We start from the raw sequence: 19,769 nt of genomic DNA, 5'->3' as shown, positions 1-19,769 counted from the left end.
TGTTTCTGAGTTTCACAAAACACAAATAAATTTTGAGAGACTTTTGAAACATTTGTTTTAATGAAAATAGATATCAATGTTATGGAAAAACAATGCTATATTTCATATCATTTGCATTCAAGAGAAAAGCAAACACTATGTGTTTAAAGTCTATTCCTACTCCGCTACTACCTCTTTGGTTGCATCCTGATTCATATTCACAAATTGTTTATTTATGGGGGACAATGAACATTGAAAATGTACTGGGGTTAGCTTAACAGCTAATCTGCCCAACAGTTTTAACATAACTAATAACAAACTGAACAGATAAAAAACCATTATACACAATAAAACAGCAAGAAATATGAGAAAAGTGTGTATAGGAAATCTATCACAGTACTATTAAAATAAATAAGAAATAAAGTCTGATCAAAACTGGCACATTTCACACTTTGTTTGCATTTTAACCATTTCAAAGGGCAATAAAACATGGAAAGTTACAGATTTCAGCTTTAATTGTGATGTCAGTACAATACTGCTGCTCAGAGTTGGGTCCCCATGTACACACATCAAATAAAACATTCCTGTTCACCTCAAATGGTGTAGACTTCTCCAAAGGCATCAGGGGGCTCTTATGGAGTGACCATATATTGCAGGAGGGGCGCTGCATTAATTCCAGTTACAGCTATAGTTAATATCTGGCTGAGCCTGCTCTCTTATTACTGTGCTGAAATGCTTATATTATTATTATTACCGTATACATTATTGTCTTTGAGGGATATGCACCAAAACTAATTTCACAATGTGGGACACGGCATATAAGTTCTTTGCACTCTGTGTTGTCACAACTGTTTGACCCCCTTCAGGACTTATATCGTCTTACTTGTGCTCCTGGGACAAACAGATTGTGATGGTAAATATTACACTCTTTACAACAAGTGATAAACACTTCTTTAACATGTTGCTTTTTAAAGTGAGCAATGCCAATGTCGGCCAGTACATGTTGAATCTCACAGTTACTGGAATGTGAGCGAACGCCGTCTGCTACCATTGTATGTATTTTCTTCTCCCATTAGTCTCTGTCTCATAGGATACCAGATTGTGACTCCTTCTGTTGAAGCTTGAGCACCAACTCAAGTAGATTCATCTGCATTGTCAGCTCCTGAAATAACACACAGTTGTTGAAGAGCAATTAGTGTGGACATACAGTACATTGCCATCTGCTGGACATTTGTATGTATCATAAAGTGCATGTTTTCTATGCTACGGTACCATTTGTAGAGTACATTTTAACTACAGTGACTAAACAGGTCTAGAGGTAAACCTGAGGATTAGTGGTGATGTAAAACCCAGGGACTCCAGCCTTCTCCAGGGTATTCTGTTGGTCTATCACTTTTTGATCAATTTCCGCTACAATCTTCTTATCCATCATTCTTTGCTCCTCTCGCACACGGATTTCCAGAGCCTGATAACACAACGCACAACTGTTTGAAAAACAAGAAGCATACAGCAATAACCATAGCCATTTTAGTACTCAGAGGAATTAGGATGTGCCAATGCCTTACCTCTTGCTCAGCTTGTTGATTTGATTTGAGGAGCGCAAGGTTGTGAGACTTGCATGACTGCAGAGCTTCTTTGTGCTTCCGTGCAAGGTCTTGTTTGAGTGCTACACATAAAAGAAGCAGCATGTCAACATCAACATTGAGCAGTTGCATCCTCATACCTGGGGACTGTTCCAAGAAGCAGGTTCGGTACTTCATATGGTTCCTGATTTGAAGGGGTTCCCTAGTTTTATTCAGCACAATTAATCTGATCACAGGCATGGAACTTGCTTCTTAGATCAGATACCATTAGTCTCAGCGTGTTTTCTGTTAAACAGGGCACCAACCTTGGTGTTCACAGTGCAGCTTTTGCCTCTGGTTGTACAGATTTTTCTCTGTCAGATGCTGAATATCCAGGAGCCCCTGCACTATCTCATAGACCGTCCCATCTATGAGTGCCAGAGCCAGGTCACTCAGTGTGTTGTAGGACAGGCGCTGCTGGAAGGAGCTACACATGGAAAAAAACAACGTCAAGATGCTGTTACAAAACGACCATACAGATAAAAAAAAAATAGACATTTAACTGAAGTTCTCTGAAGTTAGTGAAGGAGCCCTCCCTGGAGCTAAGGAAACATTACCTTGGTAAATCTTTGACTAAAGTTTGCAGCTCTGATAAAAGGTAGTAATGTCTCTCTTGTTGTTTGGTAGAATCACCACCAATGACTCCGGGATAACCATCCATGTCCCCAGCTGGGAAGATGAAAACAGCACTCAGCTAGCTAACAGTAGCAGGTTGGGCTAATTTAACTAATTAAAACTTCTCAGAATCAATAGAACTAACCTGGTGAAGACTAGGCTGCATCTAATGATCTTCGTAAGTTAACGGCACGTAGTTATGGTTACTAAGCCGACTTAATAGTAAGAAAATGATTGATTTTGCAGCTGTAGGTGTAACGTTGTTATTAGCTCCCATTCGCTCTACAGAGGACCCCAAGTTGCTGGCTGTCAAGATGCCTGCCTGTAATGTTTAAAATAAAATGGTGCGTGTAGTAGCTCAATATGCCCGTCAGGTGGCGCATTGCAACAAAGAAGAAGCTGAGAATACCTATCAGTTATAACCATAAACCCTACACTTATGCTATTATAAATTAGTACGACAGCGTATCTGGAAAAAAAACGTCAATTACGTCAATTACAAACAGATTATGAATGATGTCCGATTTCTAAGAAAAACATCCGCAGGTGCTGTTGTGAATACCTTTTATTCCACGATATTTATTTAAGAATGGACATTTCATACGCATAAAAGAAGAGACTGACAGTTTAAAAACCCCGGATCAGCCCTCAGTGTTGAACTCGCTGGACTGACTGAGCTGGATGGATGCGCGCCTGTGTCGCGCGCTACTGGTGGGCTGTGCGCCGTCACGCGCCGAAGGTGCCATGAAATGAAGAAAACTCACTTGCGGAGGGGTAGAGCACTATTTATAAGAGCGTGTATGGGAACACACAAGGAGAAATTGGATAATAGCTCACCCGACTAAAAATGGCCAAAAATACATCTCTTTATTTTCGCATTGTCGAGGGCAGGAACCTCCCGGCCAAAGACGTGTAAGTAATTTCTGAATGGCAGGTGCTTATCTATGCAATATAGGGTCTTATAGCTCTGAGATCAAATGAAGCCTCTAAAATGTTGAACTAGTATTTATCAGGCTGGTTAGGTAAGAAGAAAAAGTTCAGACCTGTGTACTTGTATGCTGTCTCCTATTAAGGAATTAAATGTGAGTTATTAAGTCAGGACTGTCTATTCCAGTTTACATTGGCGTGTTTAAGTCAAGACAACTGACAATTAACGAGACAAATCGACTAGTCATCTTCAGGTGTCATGTCATGTCATGTCATTTTTCTTCATCTTCAGATCCGGAACCAGTGATCCATACTGCATTGTAAAAGTTGACAATGAAGTTGTGGCCAGGTAAGTCCTGCTCTAAGTGCATCTTGTTTTATCCAGAACTACAGGCTGCAGATTGTCTTTAGTCTTTATACTCAGATTTGAATATCCTTCAGCACAGTTGAGATATTTACGTTATGTTAATTTTCTGGTTGTGCTCCGGCTACTCCGCACATGTTAGCCCAGGGAGGAGTGTGTGTGATCAGGGTTGTGGTGCCCACAGCGTGGCCCTTCCAACACAGAGAACCCGATACTGGTCTGGCCTTTAAAACACCCGCAGGTAACCATGGAGAGGGCGCATCAATTATTGCAGGGAGCTCCCGGTGTAAGCAAGGAGAATGGTGGGAGCTGGAGCAGAATACACCAGTTCAGAGGTGTTCTCAGTTTGAGTGCAAAAGCACAGACAGATTTCAGCCCTCAAAATGTTCAGATTAAGCACGTTTTTTTTTTGCAGATAGCAGCTAGACTAACAGTTTATTTCCAAGTGGTGGTCTGAAGCAGCAATTCAGATCCTTGTAAAAATAAATTGCTGTGGGCTTTAACAAGAACATGGGATGAATTCAGTGGCTATTCTATCTGGTATAGTGAGGGGAAACAGCACAGTGATTCACTGCAGACACTCACACTAATTATCTTGTACTTGTAGTGTTACTGGTCAACTGACTCCTCCAGTGTGATGCTCATGGATGATGTGGCTGCTAGATTCTTGTGGGAAATAATGGGTACAGTACACTCTGAGAAACAGAAGGGCTGATTAAAAACATTCAGGATTTGTAGGTTGTCCTCAGGGTTGAGTATCCGTTAAAATCTTTAGATACTTTTGAATGTATGTTACTCGACTATGGTGCTGATATCTTATTGCTTTCAGGAATGTAAACCTGTTTTTAAATTTTTTTATCAAACCCTTTTTTCATTTAGATGTTGTCTAATAATTTAAATCAGGAACTATCTGATCAAAGAATAAGTAAAAAAGACTATTCATCTGACCGGGCACCTGACAGTTTTGATACTTAGTTGACACATTTCGTTCCGTATCAAACAAGTATTGAAGTTCAGTACACACCCTGGTCGTCCAGAACCCTTTGTCTCTGACAGACCTCTTACGAGCACTTACAAAGTGATTTATCCAGAAAACATACTGAATGTTACGTGGAACCTGATCTAGTATCAAAAAGCAGAAGATTTTGATGTAGAGCCGCAGTTCAAAAACCTTTTTACAACATGATCACTCAAAATGAAGCAATATCTGTTTAGTTGTGAGCAGTTCTACCAAAAAGTAAATTCACTTTTCAGATTGTTTCATTTGAAATATTTCTAAAGAGAAAAAACTATCCAGAGGCTTTACATAGAAGTCAGGAAATAGTAATACAATTTTGTGTAGCAGAACTATGTTTGTTCTTCTTCATCTCACGACCCCTCAGATTTATCTTACAACTCCTTGAAATGGTCCCGTGCCCATGTGGAGAACCACTACTGTAGAGATACATGACTGAGACTTTTCATTATTACTAGAAAAGCATATGAAGTTGTCTGCCCTCAGCTACACTTATGAAGTGAGTAATGGAGGGTGTATACTGCTGCCACATTTACAGTGACAACTGCCTCTTTTTTTTCAGGACTGCCACAGTGTGGAAGAACCTTAATCCTTTCTGGGGTGAAGAGTACACGCTGCACCTTCCGATGGGGTTCCATTCACTCTCCTTTCATGTCATGGATGAGGACACGATTGGGTAAATCGTATGCTGTATCTAAATGACTCCATATTCAGCCATTACTGTTTACTGATGGTGCTTTGCAATGATTTATCGTCTATCAAGCCATCAGTGTTTGCTTAACTTGACCTCATGTACAGTTTAACGTTTTTTGGGGAAAAAAACAAGCTTTGAATAAACAAACATCATCAGGCAGATGGTCACCGAGATTGATTAAAGGTTATTTTTTCTCCTTTTCTCATGACCACCAGTACACTAATCAATCTGTCACCTCATTTAACTCCAGTGAGAACAAACACATTTGATCATATTTTCAATTTTGTCTATCTGATCATCTGTTGTTTTATCTCTTTCTACAGCCATGACGATGTTATTGGAAAGATAACTCTGAGCAAAGAAGCCATTGGATCTCAAGCTAAAGGTACGACTGAACAAAACTTCATGGGTGTACATGTGCAGCAGGACGGGCGCATGACCAGAGCTCAGAGGTTAAACATACATGGATTCCCATGACCGAGTCAAAGGTCTGAGTGATTGAGGAGACATGCCTTTTTTAACCCGAGCCGCTGGGAATGTTGAGAAATGCACGCTCGCACATTTAATTTGATTTGTTCTCATTTATCAATCATCTTTTTCAGAGTTTCTATTGAGTTGTGCAATGAACCAGGCATTCATTGTGCATTTTAAACCTTCATTTGGAATCCCACAGCGCTGCAAAGAAAGAGGAGAACAACCAAAGCATTTCAAATGGCCTCAAACCAGTAAAAGTCTGGCTCTCTCACAGAGGCTTTCACATTCAAGAAATTAGTCACAGTGTTTACCTCAGTATGAACTCTAGCACTGTCTGTGCTGTCTTGGCCAGCCATATGGCATTTAAACTTTGGTATGTTGAGATTTTGTAGTTTTATGAAATGACTTATGAAAGTGTTTATCAGGGTGTGAGTGCTGCATATTAATGATACCTCTCTCCTGAAAGCTACTTGGCATGGCCCTCGCTCCTGTGATTCATTGGTACATGTTGGTACTGAGTCACTTACTCCCTCGCAGGAATCTTCTCACAGTCTGGCCTTGACATTGTACCCTTGCTTATGTCAGATACTTCTGAAATAATGAAGACAGAACACATTCAATTTGACATGCATGCAGTGTAAACCGTATCAAATAATGTTGCTTGGAATATTATACTGTAGTTTGTGCATGCCTTCACCTTGTCTCATACTTGTTAGCGTTATGGAAAATATTTAACACAAAATTAGATATTTTTAAATGTATACTTACTTAAATACATACTTTAAAGTTAGTTAATTTAGGACTGCATCTAACTATAGTTTTCATTATCAGTTATTTTCCTGATTAATTGATATATAGTTTATAAAATTTCAGAAAATAGTGAATAGTCATTAAATTGCTTGTTTTCCTCAACCAACTCTCAAACTCCTAAAATAATTAAGTTTACTATCGAATAAGACAAAGAAAAGCTCACGACTGAGAAGCTGGAACTAGTGAATGTCTGGCATTTTTTGCCTGAAAAAAAGCTTAAACAATAAACTGATTATTAAAACAGTTTCAGATTATTTTTCTGTTGATCAGCTCATCAATAAATTGACTAATTGTTTCATCTGTAAATTAATTTCCTGCCCCAGGATATCTCTTATCATCTCTTTTTTCATTTTCAACTCTCTCCATTAATGTTAGAATATTACTTTTCCAGTAGTTCTGAAATGATTTAGTTGATCAATCAATTTGTCAATTGACAGTAAAAAATAGACCATCGGTTGCATCCCTAGTTTCCATGTTTGTTATCAGGTGTGCTGTTTCAATGAATGACACCTGTCTGTGCGGTATCATCAGGGCTGGATAGTTGGCTGAACCTGACGAGAGTCGATCCTGATGAAGAGGTCCAGGGGGAGATCCACCTGAGTCTGGAGCTGCTGAAAGACACAGAGAAGATTAGCCTGCGATGTCAAGTCATTGAAGCCAGGTAGCATGACTTTGAGCTTGAAAAGCTGCCACTGTGTTATGTTATAAATATGAGCTCATTTAGAGATAATGATGGACTACAGAACTATGATTAAAGACCCACGTTGGCCCACAGATTAGATGATGAGAGGGTCTGGATCCGCTTGGGAAATATAATAAACGTGTGTTCAAATGCACTTTCCAGGTGTTAAAACTATCATTTATCTTGACTTGTGCGTGTCACAATTCAGTAGTTTTGAGATAATTAAAGTGGTCGTCAGTCATAAGTTAAATTTCTTTATCGGAGTATCTTGCAGCGAGAGGTGTCAGTGTCATCACCATTCCTGTGCTGTAATCTTATCACCATCACCCCGCAGGCCTCCACACTCCCCTCCTGAGTCATTCTGCCGCTATCACACCACTCACTGCCCCATCTGTGTGTCCCAGGCTACAATCTCTCCCTCTCAGGCAGGGCTCTAATGAGCATGTCAATCAGGGCTTGACACTGTGTTATTTAAACATGCTCGGATGAATGTGAATTTGTGTGAAAGATTGAGGTCAAGTGAAAAGTCGTGGTTTTGCTATTTTACCTCGCTGCACTTAACACACTAATTTACAGAGCAGGGAATAGGAGTTTGTCGGCCAATTTAATGTATTGAATGGTTCTGTTGTCTTTTGGTCTGGTAACCCCACAGAGACCTGGCTCCGAGAGACATCTCTGGAACCTCGGATCCATTTACAAGAGTTATTTTCAACAACCACAGTGCAGAGACTTCGGTGAGCTCTGTGTGCGTGCATGTTCAGTATGTAATGGTTTCACTGAAGCCACATACTTCTATTGTGATTGATGTTTTTTTGGATTGTATCATTGTCATTTTATTTCATATTACTGTATATGTAGGATCAGAGCTGAGGTGAAGTAGTGTAGTGAACAGAGATAAAGTTTTAGGATTTTCTAACACCCCAACCTGCTGGGTTTCAGATTATCAAGAAGACACGTTTCCCTCATTGGGGAGAGACGCTGGAGCTGGAGCTGGATCCAGAGGAACTAAGTCAGGAGGGAACTATCACGGTGGAGGTCTGGGACTGGGACATGGTGGGCAAGAATGACTTTCTGGGAAAGGTGAGGACGGCATATTACTGTGTTCTATCAAGATTCTGTATTATGTTACACACTTCATAGATTTCATGTATTGGTTATTGTATAAAATACTGTATGCTTCATCCTTGAGTACAGTATTTCCCACCATAAAATTGCTTAATAGGTTGTTGTTCTTGTCTGATATTCTATCCTTCTATGTTGTTTCTTTCCACAGGTGGAAATCCCTTTTGCTTGTTTGCACAAGACACCTCTGTTAGAGGGCTGGTTTCGTTTGCTACCCTTGGGAAACAATGAGGTTGATGCTGGGTGAGGATTATGGGTGTGCTTGTTTATTCAATGTGGTGAGTTTGTGTGTTTGTATAACTGAGACGAGCATTTTGTTGACTGCTTTTGGAACCTTATCAGACTTAAATCGTGCAGCAATCCGTGTGTCTTTTTGAAACGCACTCAAGGAAAGAATGTGTTCCTCCTCATGCATCCTTTAGTGCATTTAAATGAAGATTCACAGGTGTATGGCCAGGTCTCTGACAGCATCTCTTCCTTTAGATATTTTTAGAACAAAGGGAGCTGAGCGAACTGCAGAGGAGTAGTGTCAAACAGAAATGAATCTCAGAGATTCATTAGGATCTAACACACAGAGAGGAACACACTACAGAGTGGAAATTTAGTTAGAGACTTACTTTCACATAAAGAAGAAAGAAGAAAATGACATTGGAAGAGATATTACCTTAGGGACTCTATGACAGTCTTCTTGAACATTAAGACACCTTAACAGCTGTTTACCATTTACATTCGATTTGATATGATCAGTTTTTCACTTTACAATAATATAGACATTTTGTAAGAACATTTAAAAAATGTATTAGATGCATTTATATTTACACTATATACTACTACCAATAAACAGCCTAACCAGTTTCTTCAATAATAAGGCAATCTTTAGGCATTGCCCTTTTACTTAGAATTTTGTGTCGATTTCACACACTTCTCTCATAAGACAACGCTGTAGAAAAATCAAGTGTGTTTAGTTGTTTTCACTTACAGAAAAACAAATAAATTCAGGAGGTCGTCTTTATTGGGTGTTATGAACACTTTTTCATTTGCGGTTTATTTTAAATGAAGCCATACCTCAGTATGAGCTCAAGGTGTGCACAAAATCTCCTCTTGCTGAGATTTGTTTGTTTCTAGTGGCAAGCTGGGAGCGCTGCGTCTCAAGGTGCGTTTGGTGGAGGATCGGATTTTGCCGTCTGTGTACTATCAGCCCCTCATAGACCTTTTGGTTGAGTCAGTCATCTCGCCCACCGAGGTTAGCAACTCCTCCTCAGTGCTGATATTCACGTTCTCACCTGTGTAAGAAATTTAGTGCTGTAACATCAAGAGATACTTTTTTTCCAGTTCTAATGTTTTCCCCTAAACTAATCCACATTTATCTTGACTCCGCCTGGTTTATTAATCTCATGCTGGCTTTCAGATGACAGAAAAACTCTTTGGCCATGTCAGCAGCATGTCATGACCTAAGTCCTCCTCTCACCAGGTGGAGGATAGCACTGCTCTGACCATGCTGGAGGAGGTGACCACAGTTGAGAGCCGACAGGACGTGGCAATGACCCTGGTAAAGATCTACCTGGGCCAGGGCCTGGTGGTGCCCTTTCTGGATTACCTTAACACCCGGGAGGTCAACCACACCAGTAAGTAAACAACCGAAGTAACAACATGTAAAGATATCAGAGCTGTCTAAAACATCAGATCAGTGTCCATCAGAGCTATTTGTAAGTGTAACATCTCCATAAAACTAGGATGTGCAGACATTTTTACTTCTGTGTACTCTAGTTTGCAATTTAGATATTATATATCAACAAAGATGAGTTATTATTTAAATGTTAATAAACATTAATGGCTACATATTTCAGTTTTTTGCATGTAAGAACTGTGACTACTACAAAACTGTGACTAATACAGAGTGCGTAAGACCTAACTATATCCTTATGAGTCAGTATTTATATTAGTCAAAGTTTGGGACATGCCAGTTTTCTGTTATTGATCCACTCCAGAGACCCTCGGAGGGTTGCTGCTATTGCTGCTAACTGTGAATTGACATCAAGATCCCTGAACGCTGCAGTCATGGTCCGTGTGTGGGCACTTCAAACCTACCAACACTATATTTACTACCCTGATGCCAATTATTTACTCAGCCAACCGTCTTTTCATAGCTTCTCTGTGGTCTGTATTAGTCATGTTTTTGCCTCCGCACCACATCCCTATTGCTAATTCACACAGAGTTGTGCTCTGGTCTTTGGGTACTGTTGGTGTAGTTTGAGATAATAAGCATAGTGCCTAAGTTTCCATAGCAACTCCACATGATCTGAACGGTAACTGGTTGATCAGGAATAGATGCCGTGAGCAGCCACACATTAAAGTTGGGCACAGGGGCAAGAAAAATATACTGTTCACCCACTGGGCTGCATATTAAAATCAAACCTTTCCCAGATGTCCTGATTTTTAGAACCAAAATATTTTACCTGGCAACCGAGTCCTGTTACAGTGGATATATCAGTGTTGTCACCTTGAAGGATTTAAGTGATGTTGCAACATGGTCAGTCTACCTTCATTTGTGACAGACATACAGTACATTGAAGACATATATCAAACAGGATAGAATGCATACACATCCAAAAAAACTCTACATGTGCTCATTCAGAGGCTCACAGGCATCAGGAATTACTGAAAGCCTTGTAGAGAACTTCGTGAAAACTCACCCATTACTTCATTACATTTATTTGGGGCTATTAATACAGTGTGGGAAACCTTTGTCAGTTTTTATCAAACATCAAACATGGTGGTTTTTTTTTAATGTTTTATTTGAAACTATTAGGAGGAAACTGACTGATCATACTTACAGGCAAGTAAAAAAAGTGAAATTCACGTATATAGCTCAAAATCACAAGTTTGTGCCAGAGGGCTTTAAAGTCTGTAGAGTGCATGACATCCTTTAGCCTTTGATCCTCAATTCAGATGAAGAAAAATTCCACATAAAAACTTGATTAGAGAAAAGATCATCAGAGGAAGGATTCCTCTACAAGAAAAGGCAAAGGAATGCATTAGATATTGCATGAAAAGAAGACAGTTCACACATTTCATGTTCCAAAAATTCCAACAGTTCATCTTGTTTCTCCAGTATCTCCAAAATGTTATTTTCAATAAAACAATCTCTTTTTTGTTTTGCTCTCATAGCTGATCCAAACACTTTATTTCGCTCCAACTCACTTGCCTCCAAAGCCATGGAACAGTTTATGAAGGTGCGTTGGTGTATCTGCTGTTTTTTTTAAATCAAGATTTGAGAGTAATTGATTTATCTGTCTCTCGTGTAAGTAAAAGCACGATGTGACCACTAATTATTTTCACTCATGTAGCCAATCTCAGCTATTATCTTTCTGAACATTCCTCATCTCTTTTAAATGCACACTGAGTCAGTTGCATGCCTTATGGTTCCCTGCTGCATCATATTACACCTTGGTTACACTTTAGAAAATAATCCCTGTAGAATAAATGCAAATGAGGTGTCCTCAACATATGGCATTGTTTGCTGTCAGGCTGTTGGCATGCTGTATCTGCATGAGGTGCTGAAGCCCATCATTAACCTCATCTTTGATGAGAAGAAGTACATTGAACTGGATCCATGTAAGATCGACCTGAACCGCACAAGGTAAAACATCATATTCTATTGATCATATTCTTAAAATAGTCCAAATATGTCCCCCAGGTTCATGTCTTAAACTGCAAATGACAAGTGGAATTATGTGTGTAGTTCACAATCTATGTGTGAAAATGGTCAAATGGAAAAGCTGCCACATGAGACTGCCCACTCCTTTACTCTTTACCCCTGATAGGAAGACATCAATGTGAGAAAACGAAAAAAAAAAGGAATGTAAAAAGGGGGAAGGCTGTTGCTTGGCAACTGCTATGAGCCCCCTGAGATGTCTATCTCTGACATGGAGGGAGATCTAGGATCTAACATCCTCTACTTGTGGTGGCTGTGCCTGCCATCACCATATTTGTTGTCTCCACTCCCCGTCTATAAATCTCCCCTGACATCCTCAATTTGGTACTCAGTATCTGCATTCCCCTGTCTCTAAAATCTCTAAAATAGGATGCTCTCACATGTAATGACATTATCAGGAACAGAGAGGTTATCAGTTATATTACAAGAGCCATTGTAGATTGAGTATTTGCTTAGTAAGGTTAATTATGTATGGTCTTTGCAGAATTCAGACTATTTATAAGCAATATTGCTAGTATGACTAGCATCTTGTCCTTGAATTGTCTTCGTAATGAATAGGTTTCCGACAGTGGCATTCAGTCCTATCTATCTTTCTTTCTCTCTGAAGGCGAATTTCATTTAAGGGTGCAGTGTCAGAGGCAGAGGTGCGGGACAGCAGTGTGGAGATGCTGCAGAGCTACTTAACCAGCATCATTGAATCAATCGTGGGCTCAGTCGATCAGTGTCCTCCTGTCATGAGAGTGGCCTTCAAACAGCTGCACAAGAGGGTAGAGGAGCAATTTTCTGAACCTGAGAATGAGGTCAGTCTGGAGCAAAGAAAAGCCGGAAACACAATTTCAGTGCATTTTAAAATATTTGTGTATTAGAGATTTAATCAGTTTACATTGCCTTTACATGTGAGATACTGCACTACAGTTGTTATCCAAAGAAATGGTCCTCAGGTTCCTTAACGCTCCTGTCAATTTCACCAAATGTTTTACAGGATGTTAAGTATTTGGCCATCAGTGGATTCTTTTTCCTGCGTTTTTTTGCTCCTGCAATCCTCACACCCAAACTGTTCCAGCTGAGGGACCAGCATGCTGATACGCGCACAAGCCGAACACTGTTACTACTGGCCAAGGTATAATTCACAACTCAAACGTACACACAGACATTGCTATGAATAATTTATTCATCTCCAGACATCACACTTAAGTGCAGAAAAAAACAAACAGTTAAGAGGCCAGATGCACTGCAACTGAGGCTAAATGCTGAAGTGCCAACTGATAGGAATTTTAATTTGCAGGTGAAAGAAAAGTAAATATGATGCATGAATACAACATGCAGTGTTTATACTATGTGTACAGGCAGAGGTGTTTTTGTATGGAGTGACAGGTAACACAGTCCTGAGCAGTTACTTTTTTACCTTGTTGGGTGTTTTTATGTCAATGAATGTACTTCCTGGATATCTTATTGCTTAACTACAAGTATATGTAAAAATTCCCATCAATAATTCTCCCCCTCATCTCTCCCATTATAGGAAAGAAAAACCCCTGTTAGTGTTCCACAAGCTTGAATTCATTTATTTTATAGAAGCAGAAATTTATTACAACTCAAGATCATACACAATACATTTCACAGTGGATTCTTTCACCAACCATGCCAGGTATGCAGCGGGTTTTTATGCCATTGTTTGCCATAGGCTTTTGAACAATACCTTCTCACATTATCCTCTGCTCTAACATCCCTGGAATTCAACTGGAAATTGGGTCAAATGACAAAAGAAAGACACCATTGAAAAGCCATTTCCTTGAGACTGTCAAGAAAGGCGTCTAGTAGGTCATAACTGAGAGCTCACTATGTTTTTGAATGGAGGGGGCCCCAACTCTCTCTAAAATAAACACCTCCCTGCATGCATCCTCAACATCATTAAAAACAGGGGTGTCATGGTCTCACATTAAAAGAAAAGTGAAACCTCATTCCTCATGTGTGGTTTCTGTGGTTGCTGTCCATGGTGCTGAAGTGCTGTTGCCATGGGTCCTCTACAGAGAAAGAGAACAGGCTATTTTTACCTCTGTGTGCGCTGTTACCAGACTGCGTTCAAAGCCGAGCATCAGAGAGGGTGGAGAGAGGGACTTCCTCCGCACCCTAGGCCAGGTGTGGGCCAGACAAAGGGCCTCACAGCATGCTTGGCCTCAGGGACCCTTTTGATCTCCCACTTTGAGATGTGCAGTCACTCGTACTGAGTTCTGACAGTTACTGTCAGGTTAGGAAGTCTAGAGGACTTCATGTGCAGAAGATGAGAGTGTTGAGTAGAATTTGTGTCTTTACGGTTTACAGGCATTACAAAGTGTTGGGAACTTGGGCCTTCAGCTGGGTCACGGAAAGGAGCAGTGGATGGCACCTCTCCACCCCATCATCCTTCGCAGTGTGGCCTCTGTCAAAGACTTACTGGACAAGTTAATCGACATAGATCATGACATCGGTAAGGCTGATAACAGTGAACACGCCACTAAACGGGCAATCAAGGGGAAGGTTCAGAGGTCGTGCTGTTGAGCTAATCAGCCGCAGGCCAGCTGGCTCCCAGCTGATATAAGGATTAAATGAAACCATACTGTAGCCCAGTGGTGAAATATTCATAACTAGCTGGAAGCCTAAAAAAGCTGGCGGGGAGTTGGAGTGAGACGCCACAGGCGCTCGTACACGCCACACTGGTTACCCAACTTGTCTTGGCTGCTTTCTTGCTGTCATGTGTCAGTGAGGCTGTTGTTGTGAAACATCTTCCCCCTCTGACATATCATGTTTCAGCCTCCTTCTGCACATCATACCCACTCTTTTCTCTTAAAGGCCAGTTTGACATTTAATGCTCTTCAGGTGGATTTGTTGGACAGAAGTGGAATCTTGTTACACCTCTTTGAAGCCGTCCTTCACGTGGTGATGGAAGGCAGCCGAGGTGTCATAAATAACAAAGTACTGAAAATGAAGACATATAATGTAGTTTAACAGTAGAATGTTCTGTTTGTTTATTGTCACAGCACCACCTTGTGTCTATATAGATGAAAAAGCCATTACATGTGTTTAACAAAGTGTGTCTTTGAATCCCATTTAAAACTCTTTCTCCTCTGTATTGCAGTGTCCGAGGTGCCACAGAGGGCTGTATTCATGCCCTCAGTTACTGTCAAAGAGGGGTACCTCCACAAACACAAGGCAGAAGGACCTCAACTGCTGTCCCGCTTTGCCTTTAAGAAGCGGTACTTCTGGTTGACTAGTGAGACCCTTTCCTATGCCAAAACTCCTGATTGGCAGGTCTGTACTGATTCAGTAGGCTAGAGTTTGTGTTAGAAAATGTTTTTTATCTACTATTTTAGCCATTTTGGCAACCAGCCAGAGTTTCAAGTTTAGTTTTTTAACATCTGGCTGTATAATTAGGTAGCTTGTTCCTTAATGTGTCTGCTAATGTGACTTTTGGATCAAACAAATTTAAGTGAATGCCTGCCAGATACATTTTTATTAACTTTGTCTTATATAAGCCAAAAATAGATGAGTAAACTTTGAATCAAAGTCATGTGAAAGTGACTCATCCATTATTAGAAGCTGATATGCCGTCTGATGATGAATTAGTCGCCGTGTCTGCCCTTTGAAGGACATTTATCAACTTGGCTCATAAAAAGAGGAAACATTTTAGTCACCCTCAGCTTGCTTTAATGTATTTGTGTTGGTCTCCTTGTGAGGACATCATTAGTGTTATTACCATGTGGTGCCTAACCTTGTGATAATGATCTCCTCTCATTCACCAGCCACAGACTGAGAGGGAGAGGGAAACGGAGAGGAGAGCAGGCTCTCTCTAGCCCAGTAAAAAGCTCCCTCTTTGAGCCAGTCTCCGCTTTGTGTGACTGGAATAAAGGCGAGGGTTAATTGAAGGCTGTGGATATTCATGCTAACATTGCAAATCAGATTGCAGACAATGTCCTGGACCCTTTCCTCCATGTTGGAGCACTCCAGTCTCAGTGAAGCGAGCTCCCATTGGAAGTACCTGATTTACACTTTAAAGTGGCCTTTTCTGCCATGCTGATTTCATCTTCACTTCCTCCTTGTCTCATACGGTTCCTTACAGCCTAACATGTGAAAAATATTTCAGTATCAGACACTGCCCCATTAATTTGCTGTGTGATCAAATGTCACTTTTATTTCACTCAAATGTAAACTGCAGAAGCATGATCCATCATTACCAGCCTGCGTGTACTTGTGTTAATTGGGGTTGTGGTTTGTGTTTGAATTATTGCAGGTGCGCTCCTCAATCCCTATTCAGTGTGTGTGTGCAGTGGAGAGGGTGGATGAAAATGCCTTTCAACAGCAGAATGTAATGCAGGTCATCACCCAGGACAATGATGGGCAGCTGCACACCATGTACATCCAGTGCAAGGTGCATTGGTACTGACACCAGCCAGTCACCAACATAGTTTTTGACCTCTCTCATTTTTGCAACAAAAATTCTTTTATAGCTTTTTGCACATATTAAAAGTTGACTATTGTTTTTATTTTTAAAAAAAATTTAAAAAATAAAAGTGATATTACTTTACTTTTTAATTTTTTTAAATGTATTTTCTCCAACCATTACCCCTTAGTTTAAAAAGAAACGTTTACGTCAGGTATAAATATTCTTGTAAAACAGAAATAACAGTGAATTCATGTATTGTTTCAAACAATATATCACTTTTGTATAGAATCCTGCTCTGATTTCACTAGACTTACCACCATATGAATGGTTCATGGTATATTTGTGTCTCAATAGAACGTGAATGAGCTGAACCAGTGGCTGTCAGCTATCAGGAAAGTCAGCATCTACAATGAGCGCATGCTGCCCTCTTTCCACCCAGGGGCTCATCGCAGTGGCAAGTGGACCTGCTGCCTGCAGGTGGACCGTGCTGGTAATCCTGCTTTGACTACTTCTGATACTGGTCACTCACGATGTGGTGTAACTGTGCAGTGTGTGAGCATATATGAAAAATCTAACATTGACTTTGGAAGAGGATGAGTGTGAGCAGTTTATGTTATGTCACCTTCCATTATAAATGCCTTGAATTAAACCTGGGACGCCGTCAGAAGGATCATCAGGAGTTAAGAGCTTCCCAGAACCACCTACTCACTACAGAAATATTGTCCATCAACATGACAGGCTTACATCTTGTTCGTAACATTATAGCCTCTAACTCCACTCTTGGTCAACTAATTTGTTGTTGGCTTAAAAGAGCAAATGAGCTCCTGTAAATCCATATTTAATGACTAAATGCTCAACTTGTAGCTGCCATGTTTTGCTTCAGTAGAGGATGAGCGCTGGAAATAATGATTTGATTTTCTCTGACCAATTACATTTTGTCAGTGTCAGAGAGCCTCACATGCTAGTGTACCATGTGACCTCTCACCATTATGAGCTACAGTTTATTAGGATGCATGACTGTTTATGGGACATATGTTCCTTCTAGGTTAAACCTTGGGTAACGCTAAAGTTCAGGTTAGATTGACACTGGGATAATTCACACTAAAAACATTCAAAGTCATAGTGCTGTGAAACTTCCACCTGATGCAATAGTTGAAGGGTTTGTCATGTTTATCTGTATGACTGCTTCTCAGTTACAGGCTGCAGTAGAACCCACTCTGCTGTGACTCTGGGGGATTGGAGTGACCCTCTGGATCCCGACGTAGAGACTCAGACCATTTACAAGCAGCTGCTCCAGGGCAGAGACAAACTCAGGTCAGTGGAGGAAACAATCTGTAGATGCAGTTCACTTACTGGACACTAGAGGTCTATGTTGCAACACTGGAACTACTGCCGCACTGCTGCTGCTGCTGTTGATGGTTCTGGACATAACAATCAAATATTTTACTGTCACTCAATGAAAAGACAAAGCAGCTCTCAGAGAACAGTCAGTGATTATATGATTAATTTTCCTGACTGATACTGCAGGAAAAAATATCTGGAGATGCCAGACGCTGATCAGATGCCCAGCAACAGAGAAAAGATCAACTCTGACATCCACCCAGGTGAGGATCCAGCTGCTGCATCTAGACTGTAAATTTTCTGCTGTGGTGAAATAATTCTTATTGTTGTCTACATTTTTAGTTTGCTTTTATTGTACACTTTCTGTCTCATAGATGGTGCAGAATGCAATGTTCAACTCCTGAAGCCAGGTCAGAGTGTCGCTGCTCGGCTGTTGGGGGTGATAGAGGATCTGGAACAGGCTCACGCCACCTTCCAGCGCAGAGAAAAGGAGGATGCCACCAGTGTCATTCTGAATCCCTAGTCTAGACTTGAACAGGGATCCACGCTAATGCCTAAGGGGGGGGGGGGGGGGGGCAGTATCCTGTACCAACACGAGTGAACATCAGATATTCACTCTCTTGATTGTCAGGGAGGAAAAGTGACACCTCTTCCAGCCTTTTAGTACATTTCTATAGAGCAGAGGGAATTTTGCCACTTTGAATCTTTTTGTATTCTCTGAGTGCCACTGACTTCAGCAGCGCCGGGAAGAGATTATGATACTTGACGATAAGGGGGGCTGAGGCACTTTGAAGCATGATCTGACTTGATATTTTTTATGTAGATAACAAGCAATCTGTTGCATGGCCTGCATCCACTTGTTGTGAAATGTGAAAAGAAGCTTTTATATTTTGAGATACTGTACAGGACCTCGGTCACACATTTTTATGCAAAAAGCTTGTTGTAATGTAATCTACAGTATCTGAATGTAAGGTGTTTTGATATTGCTTTTATCAATGTTTTGTATTTTATTAAGTCAATTTATCACCATGGCCGCAATGTAGCAGTGACATTAACATTATTGGTCATACCACCGTGAGTTTTTGAAATTATGGTGCACACGCCGCAGTATAACTTTGCCTGTACAGTGAGCAAAGTGAATTCTATTTTAATTGTTGCTTTGGGCCCTTTATGACAAAACAATGTGCTTTTTTTGGTGCTATAGCCAGTTGAGTTAACTGTTTGGTTCTGAAGTAATTTGCATATTTAAAAATGTCCTTGCAGTTGAGGACACATTGTTGTAGCCATACCTGAAGTCATATGGGTAATATTTACCTGTTAAATATTATGTCCATACATATAAATGATCATCTACACTATAAATGAGACTACATAATTGTGTGAGATGCTCCCATTTGAGCAGTTTTCTTGAGATTTTGGTGCCATTAAATTTGGCTCACAAGTGTCAGGATGTGTTTGAGATGCCAAAATTGTTTTTATTAGTTTTATTTTTAAACAGATTCTTAAGCACTCAATCACAATATTTGAAATATGTTTCCTTTCGATATCTGGGAGACACACAAACTGTATTTGGATATGTTATAAAGCCATTTCCTGTAGAGCAAGTAGTGCTCAATGTCTTTCCCTTAAACAGTGATTGTAATGGAGATCAGATCTGTGATCTGTCAGATAGCCTCAGCAGGCCACCCGGCCTCTGGAGCTGTTTAGATTACAGTATGTTCTGGCACAGCTACTGTAGTGTCAGTCTTTATTGTAGAGGAAGAACTGTTTTATATTTATGTGTGGAATAAACAGTCTTCAGTATAGTAACACTGTGGTGGACATGCCAGGCATGATGATCAATAGGCTGCATTGATACAGAGTAATTTCTTATAAGTGTTTTGGTATTTGCTGCATTCCAAGATTTGTTTTTGTTGATTTGCAATCTTCTCAGATCTACCACACAGTCATTTCAAAAGTAGAGTAATCATCACATCATCATCACCAGTTGTT

At 40.3% G+C, this 19,769-nt stretch overlaps 2 protein-coding genes across 4 annotated transcripts; one reads left to right on the top strand and one right to left on the bottom strand.

Annotated features, from left to right (window-relative positions):
• Positions 1-38: 38 nt before the first annotated feature.
• dgcr6 (DiGeorge syndrome critical region gene 6) lies at positions 39-2,496 on the bottom strand. Its single transcript, XM_044366918.1, has 6 exons — positions 2,362-2,496; positions 2,159-2,270; positions 1,868-2,028; positions 1,545-1,645; positions 1,304-1,444; positions 39-1,141 (listed from the first exon to the last, which is right to left on the bottom strand). Exons 2-6 carry the CDS (start codon positions 2,260-2,262, stop codon positions 1,064-1,066), a joined length of 585 nt encoding a protein of 194 aa, XP_044222853.1. The 5' UTR covers positions 2,263-2,270; positions 2,362-2,496; the 3' UTR covers positions 39-1,063.
• Positions 2,035-19,582, top strand: LOC122992973 (rasGAP-activating-like protein 1). 3 transcript variants are annotated; one of them, XM_044366915.1, is made up of 21 exons: positions 2,035-2,162; positions 3,436-3,492; positions 5,085-5,198; positions 5,540-5,601; positions 7,032-7,161; positions 7,835-7,916; positions 8,122-8,262; positions 8,456-8,547; positions 9,430-9,547; positions 9,776-9,929; positions 11,473-11,537; positions 11,832-11,944; positions 12,627-12,819; positions 13,002-13,139; positions 14,339-14,483; positions 15,132-15,304; positions 16,284-16,421; positions 16,791-16,926; positions 17,630-17,750; positions 17,964-18,040; positions 18,152-19,582. In XM_044366915.1, the coding sequence occupies exons 3-21, from the start codon at positions 5,149-5,151 to the stop codon at positions 18,298-18,300; spliced, it is 2,277 nt and encodes a 758-aa protein (XP_044222850.1). In that variant the 5' UTR covers positions 2,035-2,162; positions 3,436-3,492; positions 5,085-5,148; the 3' UTR covers positions 18,301-19,582. The 3 variants fall into 3 exon arrangements, with proteins under 3 accessions (XP_044222850.1, XP_044222849.1, XP_044222851.1); XM_044366914.1 differs by lacking the exon at positions 2,035-2,162 and adding an exon at positions 2,643-3,128; XM_044366916.1 differs by lacking the exons at positions 2,035-2,162; positions 17,630-17,750; positions 17,964-18,040; positions 18,152-19,582 and adding an exon at positions 2,643-3,128 and having other exon boundaries at positions 16,284-16,429; positions 16,791-16,876.
• The last annotated feature ends 187 nt before the right edge of the window (positions 19,583-19,769 follow it).

The sequence above is a fragment of the Thunnus albacares genome, chromosome 2, assembly GCF_914725855.1.
Source record: "Thunnus albacares chromosome 2, fThuAlb1.1, whole genome shotgun sequence".
Lineage (NCBI taxonomy): Eukaryota > Metazoa > Chordata > Actinopteri > Scombriformes > Scombridae > Thunnus > Thunnus albacares.
The sequence above is the reverse complement of the archived record's forward strand: the minus strand, read 5'-3'. Positions and strand labels throughout refer to the sequence as shown.

Coding starts and splice junctions, on each gene's coding strand:
- dgcr6 (XM_044366918.1), bottom strand. CDS start 2,262: ATGGATGGTTATCCCGGAGTCATTGGTGGTGATTCTACCAAACAACAA. Junction 1,445..1,544: donor ATCAACAAGCTGAGCAAGAG/GTAAGGCATTGG, acceptor TTGTGTTATCAG/GCTCTGGAAATCCGTGTGCG. Junction 1,142..1,303: donor ACATCACCACTAATCCTCAG/GTTTACCTCTAG, acceptor GTGTTATTTCAG/GAGCTGACAATGCAGATGAA.
- LOC122992973 (XM_044366914.1), top strand. CDS start 3,064: ATGGCCAAAAATACATCTCTTTATTTTCGCATTGTCGAGGGCAGGAAC. Junction 9,548..9,775: donor CAGTCATCTCGCCCACCGAG/GTTAGCAACTCC, acceptor TCCTCTCACCAG/GTGGAGGATAGCACTGCTCT. Junction 14,484..15,131: donor CGACATAGATCATGACATCG/GTAAGGCTGATA, acceptor TCTGTATTGCAG/TGTCCGAGGTGCCACAGAGG.